Raw genomic sequence first — 11,087 nt, forward strand, 5'->3', positions numbered from 1 at the left:
TAATGTTTATTTGTTTATGTATTTTTTTTTTCTCGCCTTTATTTTTTCGGGGTTATATATTTATCTAAATATACAGAGAGGATATCACTCGAGTGTGTTTGGGATGGTAAATATCCTGCATTAGGAATAAACATTGTATTTAGCGAGCCTTGGCGAGCTAAATACATAGTGTTTATTCCTAATACAGGATATTTACCATCCCCAAACACAAGCGTGATAACCTCTTTATCATATAATGTCATTCTTTAATTCTGTGCTTTAAAATCGCTTTCCCTCTCTCACAAACATTACCGAAACATTGCGAGTTTTCCTGGAATGCGCGCATTAATATTTATTACGTCACAGTGTAAGTGATTAGTCAGTCGGACAGTAGCCAATATAGTTCCAACTGAAATCTGTTTCTTATACAGTGGCGAAGCAACTGATAGGGAAAACAACAGTTGTTTTTAATTGCCTTTCGCGGCAATCCATCGGTCTGTCCGCTAGAGTAACTGCCCTTTGTCAAAGGGAAGCTACTCTAACTCTAGTCTATGAGACGTCACGGCCACGGTCAGACGTTGTTGACAGTCGGTCTGTCCTTTCATAACGTTAAGAAGTGTAGTCAGATGTACACACAGCGACAAAACGAAACAAGGTAACAGTTCAAACATATTTGGCCGAATCCAACCATTTTGATTTGTCGAGAAGGTTTCAAGCCACAGAGGTCTACAAGCACAGATATGGCTACTGATCCCGCTTGGCTAGGCCTCGTGCCCTTGCAAAATTGTTTCGAAATTTATATCTCGAAAGTTGCCCAAACTTATAAAATGCCTTAGCTACATCACAGTTAGACACTGATTTTCAGTATATTAGACAGTTCGTTTGATAATGATAGCAATAATCCCTGTAGTTTATCCAGATTCACGATGGTTAATTCTGACTCGATCACCGAATGACGAGGGCGACGCCATGCTTGTTTATAAACAGTGAAAGTAGTCCTACTTGGCCTTTGATATTTGCATCTCTATCCGCATATGACCCCAACGGATATCGTTTTTATCCGTTGGCTTTATCCTGCCGAGAAACCTACCCATTATATGATAAATTTAGTTACTTGTATGTGTGGGGGTGTTTAACAGAAACCTGGTTGCACCATGATATTCTAGCCACTGATATTACACTGATACCATTTTCAAGTCGTAGCCTGTATTAAGTAATATATTTTAGATCTTAAATCAGAGTATAACGGTCAGCCTGAGCTGGAGGCGGGCGTGGATATGTTGACAGTTTTTACGTAGTTAGTGTCAAAACCGAATGTTTGCGAGGATTAATAAGATTTCTGAATTCAGTTACAACAGTAACCGTACATGTATTTGTCACATTAAGTCATTTCATTCAAATTTGTTTGGTGTGATATATGTCTTATAATTATTTTAGGATGGAAGGTACAGTTACCAAATAAAATATGCTGAAATATCAATTCATTATGACCATATTTCATAATCTATTTTTTAAAGTAACCCTCCTTACATTAAAGATATATATTTAAAGAATATAGTACTTAAAGACATTGCAACAAACCGAATAATCAGGGGGGAGACTTTATACTGAGGGGGGCGCGAAATATATCCGCCCGGGGGAGATTTTATTTCAGAACAGATTCTCCTGGGGAGAATCTGTACCGGTATAAAATCTCCGGGGGGAGAATTTGTACGGGGGAGAGTTTATACCGGGACACCGGCTTAACTGCGCAACCTCGTGGGCGCGTTCATGCGAGCCGTATGCACACCTGGGGGGTCTCTATATAGAAACTGATGCTTGATGACAGAAAGGTCATGCGTCTTTACTGCTATTAATTTGTATGAATATTCAATTAATTTCAGAGTCTCTTTTTGAAACAATTGTAACTGAAATGCTTAAACTTTCTATCCCAGAAAATAAAAGATGTCAAATCATTAGCATGCACCATATATGAGCATATCATGTCGGGCTATTGATTGGACATGTGAGCGACGTCCACGGAAGACCAGTGACAGAGAGAAGAGGGTCTTTTAACGCAAGGCAAAACGGGTTCCAACTTCAACTTGCGCTGTTCTTAGTCATCACCCCAACAATAGTGTCGCTTGGCACCTTCAGGCGTCAACTGAATGAAGCAGGATTAAGGGCCAGAAGACCATTAACAGGCCCATTCCTCTCACTACAACGCATTCGGGACCGTTTAGCAGGGTGTCAGACTAGAGTATACTGGAACGTCAATGAGGAAGATTCGTTGGTCTGAGTGAGTATGGTTTTACCCCGCTTTTAGCAATATTCCAGCAATATCACAGTGGGGGACACCAGAAATGGGCTTCACACATTGTACCCATGTCGGGAATCGAACCTTGGTCTTCGGCGTGACGAGCGAACGCTTTAACCACTAGGCTACCCGACCGCCCCTCGTTGGTCTGACAAGAGTCGGGTCTTGCACCACACTGATGGTAGGACTGGTGTCTGGAGGCAAATGGGAACATCAGCCTAACATCCAGGAAACAGTGGCATGTGGGGGTGGATCAATGATTGTATGGGGTTGTTGGTCCTTTGGTAGCAAACTTGATTTGGTCACAGTTCAGGGGACATTAAATTGACAATTGCCAGACCCCACCAGCACGAGCTGTGACTGAAAACCAATCACTGTAAAGTTGGAACACAAACTGAGATTAATACTTTGACTTCATGAGTTTCACCCATGTATATCCAGGTTAGAATATATATACTAGGTATTCTGAAACCCATGCTTGCCATAAAAGGCGACTATCCTTGTAAGAGGGGACTAACGGGTGGTCAGGCTCGCTGACTTGGTTGATGCATGTCATCATATCCAAATTGCGAAGATAGATGCTCATGATATCAATCACTGGATTGTCCGGTTCAGACTCCGTTATTTACAGACCGCCGTCATATAGCTGGAGTATTGCTGAGTGCGGCGTTAAACAACAGACCAACCGAGTATACTGCAGTTTCTGTATAGGTGTTGAGGCAAGATGAAGAAACAGAAGGCAGCACATTCAGTCTTCTTAATAATAATAAGGATTTATTTCTTGATATGGGAAATTTGGTCCATTTCATAATGAAAAATTGGCATAAGTATTGAAGAGCTTAATGCTTACCAAGTATTAACATTCCAGATCAGAATATTTCTGCATTGTGTGGGCAAAGTTACAATGATGTTTGTCATCACTGATTACTTACCAAATCAACAAAAACGTTTTCGTAGATTTCTTGTCACAATCATGGTGTGTGGGTTTTAGTTCAAACTGCGGATTTCATCATGGAACAAAATAGATCTTGAGGAGAATGTTGAATCCACGTACAGACAAAAGCTATCGTACGTATTTTAGATTTCAACAAATTGCTGTTGATTATGATCAAATTAAAAACTGTCCCACAAAATAGCCCCTGCCGTTGTTTTTTCTACACTGGGACCAGGGAGCATGTAAAGTCCATTCCATGGCTATGTCATTGCCGAAAACGTCGTAAAAATATAACGGCTCACTCTTTCACCATTTTCACTTTCACTCATATCCACTTTCACTCTGGCATATCATTGTGTTTAAATTGTATGGGCAATGTTAAGTAATGTTATTCATTTTGTGACCAAATGAGTGAAAGAGTGGCACCCTAGGTTTTGGTGAAGACTTTATTTGACACTAAGTGTTCTATACATTGACTGGATCTATTTTCTCCACACCATTTTCACATGAATATTTCAAGAGTAACCCCATGCACATCACTGGAATAAACCTTCAGTTTTTGTTTCCTATCAGACTAACATATACTCTTTCACTTCTGTGTTTGTACACAGAAAAAGGAATCCGTATTTATCACAGGATATATATCGTATGTCTTTTGAAATTAGAACATCCCTGACATACTCCCCCGACTCTGTCAGCTGTATCACCTTGGTGGTGTTCTTGTCTACAAGCAGGATGCATCCTGTGCCTGTAGTTGAGATACCATAAGGGTGGCTGAGTGCTCTGTCTCCGGTAGGGACGTATCTCCAAACACCATGCCCCTCTGACGTCACACATGCCACAGACCCATTCCACCAGTCAGACACGAGTATGTTGCCCTTGTTGTTGACACACATGTTGTAGGGGTAGTCAAACTGTGTCTCATCGTTGTGTTCAGTGACTGACCTCAGCACGTGTCCCGCCATGTCCAGGATGTCAACAATGCCGTTACCAACACAATCTGGACCACCTGCTGCAAGAGATGAAGGACTCAGAACAGCGAGACTGTAGTACTCCTTGCCTGTTGTGGTGGTTGAGAGCAGCACCAGGTCAGGGGTCACTTCTACTGTTACAATCTGACTGGAGTCAGGGACAGCAACCATCACCTGCTTCTCCTCCAACTGTGTTACACCATGGGGAGAGAAATCCAGGGGAAGTCTACTTTGACACAGTTGATTGTTTCTAGTGTACAAAGATTTCACACACTTGTTAACCCAGTCAGTGACTACAACTGTCTGTATACCATCTACAACCAGGACTGTGACGCCACGTAGATCAGGCTCCACTTTATCACCCGCCATCTTCCCATCTATCACGCCAACTAGCACTGGAGACGGCAGACATGTGCCCTGATCCTGGTATGTGACGTCAATCTTCCCCAGCTGTAGGTCATCTAGGATGTGCTGGACGTTGTCAGTGTCAGGTGTAAACCTGACGTCATCTATTCTCCGTGTGTCTGCTGTGTCTGTGTCCCTGACATCCCCCAACTCTACAGCCCCCGACTCCCAGGCCTGATACGCGTCATACAGGTCCATCTCACAGTCCGATACCAAGGCCTGGTCAATGAACTCACAATGTTGTCTGTACATCTGCATCTCAATCTCGTCAAGCTTCACACCAGTGCGGAGTTGGCCGGCGTACGTCTGTGTTATTTGATTCAGTTCATCCATGAGTTGTGTTTCTTTCTGTTTAATCTTGTTTATAGCTGTTTGACAGATTGATTTAATATTGTTTACAGTTGTCTCTGTGATTCTTGAACTATTTTGCAGTTTCTCGTTTTTCATCTCTACCTTCTTCGACCTCACCTTCAGTCTCTTTCCCATGCCAAATCTCTTCTCCAGCAGTACTGTCTTCATCTCTGGCTTCATAGACTCAATGGTGACGACAGTTTTACAAGCTCTGTGGTAGATGATACAGCATGTCTGACAAGCAGGCTTCTGACAGTCTTTACAGTGGAACTCGACATTGTTACTCTTGTGCTCTGAACACTTGACCCTCCGTCTGCCCTTTGACCTAGATGACAGGTCACACAGGACATGGTTCTGTAAAATAGGGCTCACACGGTGTGTCTTCACACATCTGTCACAGAGGGCCACTTCACACTCAGGACACCACAAGGCACCTGGAGTTGTTCCCCTAGTTGCTGACAGATCGTGCAGTATGTCTTTGACGTCTCTGTGAAGAGAAGTACAAACGTATTGTTTCTAAAAAAAAACAATATGGGAATGCTAAGCATGTAAACAGTCTTTATTTTAAGTTCAATAACCGATCCAACTTGATGAACTATTTCAAGTTTCAATTTCTCATGAATAAATACTATATCATAAACACAGGTGATTAAATCAACTTAAATATTACAACTGGTTGTACCTTTCTCTTGTTCACTTGGCTAACCTTCCACCAAATAATTCATCAAACTGGATTGACATTACTTCTGATTAATACGTTTGAAGATCTTTTTGTCATAAATTTATCTTTCGATGAACATGATTAACTGATCCATATGAATGTTACTTCTGGTTGAACTTAACCTGGTACATCACCCTCAGCCCCGAGGGTGTCAATCAGCCCCTGTATAATGATGCTGGGTTTGATCTGCCCCGCCCACTCCTCCACTGGCCTGCTGGGGTTGGGGACCTTGGTATCTTGTCGACAGAAGGCACAGGGGATCGTCTTGGACTGTACAGCATCTGGTCTGGTCAGGATGTACTTGGTGACACATTTCCTGCAGAATGTGTGATCACATCTCAGTGTACAGGGGTCTGTGTACAGTTCCTGGCAGATCACACAGGTGAGGAATTCCATCACTTTCTCATTCTGGGATGTCGCCATCTGAAAAACCAGAATTGAAGGTCACATAAATCATTTTTCAATTTTTCAAAATATATTTTTTCTGGTGAAGTTCGTCTGTCTCTGTAATGGGACAATTTGTATTTTGGTTGGCACATCTTGAAAATGTCACTTCGGACTTACCTTCCACACCAAGCTGACAACTGAAATACATGTACTGTTCAAAGTGGCACATATCCGAATTCATTCACGTGTTGAGTGCGTCATCAAATATGTTGAGACATCTGTTATTGACTGTCGAATGTGTAGTTTGTCTCAATGTTGTTTCTTCACCATCAACATGACATGTCAACTACACCATAGTGACCTGTAGTATGTCCAGGTTCGACCACTCAAACCATCAGCAGCTACCATCGTAAGAGGGTTTATTCTTCATATAAAATCAACTGCATTTGATCATAAAAGCTGAAAAAATCCGTTTACTGTTTGGCACATCACATATAATTCCTTGTTCCAAAAGTGACAGTGAGTATGTCGAGTGTCCACCAGGCAACCCAACAGCTGCTGGTATGACGACAATTGAGTCCAGAGGTCAGGGTACGATCACACATTGTAAGAAACTGTTCAAATTGAGTCGCACTTGTGACAAGCGTTGGTTACTTGAGATATATATTCAGTAACAAGAGGGATAGTCTCTCAGTAAATCAGACTTTAATATTCTTTTCAAATCAACTTGAAGATATAAATATGTGTTCCCAATGTGTCCATATTGACCCTTCTATAGTACTATAGGAATACATATATTGATATAACGCCAAACAAGGCTTTTCCGAAACGTGGGTCTAGATCTCTATATTTGTTTATCCTTGTATGTGAACTAAACCTTTCCCTCATTATAGTTGAACTCATTATGGTAATGACTTACTGACTGTGCTATAAGAACAAACTTGTTGTTTCCGCACAATACAGGATTTACCTGCAGAGATGAACTAAAACTGGATACATGTATATGAATTATTGTGATAATGTGAGGTCAGGCTTAATTGATGCCAAATTAAACTCTCGCAGCTGTGACATTATCCACCTTATTTGAAATGCGCACGTGTTTCCTATAAATGTTTCAAAACTACCAACAGTTAGTATAAATAAATAAATAAATAAATTATGTTAACACCAAGCTTTCCTTTACAGTAAATAGACACACCGCCCCACCCTTTTCACATTACAAGGGAGGTAACTGAACGTTAGTATTCGGGACTAAGTCTGATACATATCTTTATTGTGTCCGTTTTACACATCAACAAATAACGTTGTTCACCAGAACGTCAGATATACATTAAACATAAAACAATAAAAGAAAATTACATGAATGTATTTTACTTTGAGGCCAACAATTTCTACTTTCGGTTTCTCTTCGTTTGAAGCCTCGTGTGTTGACAAAACTAAAATTAAACTAATTTAAGAAACACATACCTCATGTAAGTTGAATATATACTAGTTCTTCATGTACACTGTGTGAGATTTTATTGTATGTCCTGGATGCCTTGAAATAACCAAATCCCGCCGAGGTACACAGCTGTGCCAACCCCAACCTGTCCCTCCCGCATAACGTACAAGGGAGGCAACTGCGAAATCTTGACAAGTGGTCATTCAAAAGGGATCAAAGCTGATGACAACGTAGGTTCCTGGATCGAATCAGGGATGATTCCCATAACAACGTGAGAGATCGGCATATTTCTATATACACACACTGAATTCGCTATAAACAGTGTTTTTGTTATATGGGAAGATGTTATACACCTTCGTGTTTGTACAAATATGTGTGAACCTGTATACATGCAATGCCCTTTTTGTCAGTACAAGCAGTGATCTTGTACCGATTTCACAATTTAGTTCTGTGTTTACCTATTACTGCCTGATCCTCTGCGGTTTATTTGGAAATGAACTCGTGACAATATACCAGAGTGCGGCCTATCTTAGAATTCCCTATTATACTGACATTGTACAGCAACATTGTTTGGAACGTCTATGGCACTGCTATTGAGTGATGATAACGTTAATAACATTGTCAAGCTGCTAATAAAGACCAACACTGAAAATTCAGATAAAAATACAGGTCAATGCAAAGTACATGTTTTGTCCTTGCTTGTACACAGTCAGATGTATTCACAAAAAAGAAGTTCAGTATAATAAAGAGAAGGGACTGGGATTGTGTGAGGCCAAAGTCATCAAAGCGGCAGTACAAGTTACCGTTTACAAGTACAACGGGGTGTGTGTGGAAACAGTATCGTGGAGACGGAAAGGATTTTATCTCTTTTTGCATTCTGACATTTTTAGTTCGTACGAATGAATCCTGATTCGTTGACACGAACATGCGCAGAGGGCACAGCGAATACCATGCTCTAAAATGAGACTCTAAAATGATTCTGTAAAGACTTTTATGAGTAAGATTCACCTGTGCTGTTCGGTTATTGCGTTGCGTGGCATCATTCTTACAGTATTAGTGCATTATCCGTGCATTCCCCATGCATTATCCGTACGTTATCCCTATATTATCCGTACATTAACCACGACTTCACTCCCAAATACTCTTAAAACGAAGTCACTTTAATCGGAGCTTGTACCAAACCTGCAGGTCCAGGATGCCTTTTCGTGAACACCTGGTGTCACCACTGATTTGCAGTGATTTATTCATGAAATTGTCACCCTTATTTTGTCTTTTACCCCCAATGAGGGTATATTCGCCATATAGTCGAGACTGATTGTTTCCTGGCGTTGGTGTTATATATCAAAAATAATTGTACAACCGTGTTTAAAGTAATTACAATATGATAACAAATAGCTAGACAGATAACATAGTATAAAAGTGAATATTAGTCTTAACATGATCATTACGTTTGAACATGCAATGGAAGTATGTGCACAATGCAGTGTCACTTTGAATATGCACAGAATACAGAAGCAGTGTGTGGGATATTGAATAACTTGAAACCCTTAACGAAATCAAAGTTTCAGAGCCAGCTTGTCAACCTGATGCACGATGTTACCAGTACTATGGGTCACTAGTTTGCCTCTTACGCCCTGTGGAATCTGTTTCGGCAGATAATCAAGACTATTCAAGAATTTTCTCTTGCGTTGACATTTTGAATTTATTGGCTATAATATCACAACAGACCAACAAATGGCTTGACATCTGAACATTTTAAAATCGAAACATTGATTTAAACGGATTTAGAGCTTAAACCGGTCATGCATGTTCAACGATGTAAATAATTTATAGAACCTTCACTGGTTATCGAAAGCGTTGGAAATACGCCCAGCACACTATAAGCGGAGAGCGGAAGGTCCGGGGCTCGAACACCGGCCGCGTCATTGCAAAAGACATTAAAAGATGTTACTTGTTGTTACCCTGTCTGGCGCTCGGCATTAAGGGGCTAAAACAAGGACTGGTCGGCTCGGAGTCAGTATACTGTGTCTGAGTGGGGTATTCATGTTAAACTGCGGCATGGTATCTCAGTGAGCTAGCACTGTAGATCGGCATCGGTCCGGACTAGTACAAGTTGCGAGCCCCCCCCCCCAACATGTACGTCGCTATATAAGTGCAATAATCTTGGACGTGACGTTAAGCCCAATTTCACCTCACCTCACCTCATTTGAGTCATGGTTCTGCGCAGTCGATCTTCAATTCTGAATTCAATCAGTAAAGGAAACAACATTTCGTCCTTTCGGTATAGACCTATTAAGTGTTTGTGTGAAGGAAAGACAAACTGTTTAAGTATGTATTATGATATGTTAATTGTACACTGATAAGAATAAGAAACTTTCAGTTAACAAATGCAAACCAAACTTGATAAGAATTTCAAATTGACCAAGCCAAGCCCTTTTATACAGAACGCCTACACATGTCTCCTCACTGCCTTAGATGCGCGCCCTTATGTCCTTCATCGTATACAATCCTTGAACTGCCTCCGTGGTCTAGTGGATAGAGCATCTGCTTGGAGAGCGAAAGGTCGGTAGTTCGATCCCCTTCCGCGTCATACAAAAAGGAGTGGCTGCCTCGGGGTTAATTTAATATGTCTTAGTGGGGTGGTTAAACTGCGTGACATTAAGAGGTTAAATCAAGGACTGGCTGGCTCGGAGGGAATATAATATGGTGGTGTCCATGTTAAACTGAGGCATGGTATCTCAGTGGGCTAGCACTATAAAACCGACATAAACCTGGACTAGTTAATGCACACAGGACAATGCTCGTGGCTGTATAGGTGAACAAACCTTGAACTAGACGTTAACCCGATTTCACCTCACCGCCCTATACACACAACGGAACAAGATCGCTTATGAGTTATGTCAATAATAATTTCAATGATAATGTTGATCCTTGGATTGCTAGATAATGTTGATAAAATCTTGCCGAATACCCTCTTCACTCATATTTGACACCATATGACTTTCAGTGGAGAAGGACAATATTTTTTAAGCGGTACTGAGTGCTGTCACTAAACCAATGTCATGCTTGTGTGTATCACCATTCCTGTCACTGTTGTGCGATTACTGTTCGGTGTGGCAAAGGTGTATGGAAGGAAGCAGCAGTACCAGAGACAGTTATACAATAACATGCAGTGACAGCCATTTCATTGAAGAAAGATATATGATTAAATTAAGAAAACGGAAACGCCTAACGGCAATTTCACAATCAACATATTGGAGTGACAAAGGCTAAAAGGTTCACAAAATCTACCATTCTGTTACATGGTGAGCATGACGGCGCCTGTAACCATTCATTCGGTTGTTCCGGAAATACACGAACTATTAGTCCCACAGATAGGCATGAACGTCGTGCCACTGTCTCCATCAGAAGACAACACGCCTCATTTGATAAATGAGACACACATACACAATTAAGCCAGGTAAATGTTGCATAATTATACGAGGACAACAGGTAAACCTTGACGATTACTGAATATTTAATGAAAAGAGCTAAAATGGTTTTTTTAGAAAATTAAACCTCTGAATGTACACTCAAAGAATATCAAATGGTTTGTACGAATA

At 40.9% G+C, this 11,087-nt stretch overlaps 1 protein-coding gene across 1 annotated transcript; it reads right to left on the reverse strand.

Annotated features, from left to right (window-relative positions):
* Positions 1-3,064: 3,064 nt before the first annotated feature.
* On the reverse strand, positions 3,065-7,646 carry LOC124132549. The gene is made up of 3 exons (XM_048392557.1): positions 7,512-7,646; positions 5,780-6,080; positions 3,065-5,423 (listed from the first exon to the last, which is right to left on the reverse strand). Exon 3 carries the CDS (start codon positions 5,114-5,116, stop codon positions 3,779-3,781), a length of 1,338 nt encoding a protein of 445 aa, XP_048248514.1. The 5' UTR covers positions 5,117-5,423; positions 5,780-6,080; positions 7,512-7,646; the 3' UTR covers positions 3,065-3,778.
* Positions 7,647-11,087: the final 3,441 nt, after the last annotated feature.

The sequence above is a fragment of the Haliotis rufescens genome, unplaced genomic scaffold (assembly GCF_023055435.1).
Source record: "Haliotis rufescens isolate VD_foot unplaced genomic scaffold, xgHalRufe1.0.p SCAF_11, whole genome shotgun sequence".
NCBI classification, from domain to species: Eukaryota; Metazoa; Mollusca; class Gastropoda; order Lepetellida; family Haliotidae; genus Haliotis; species Haliotis rufescens.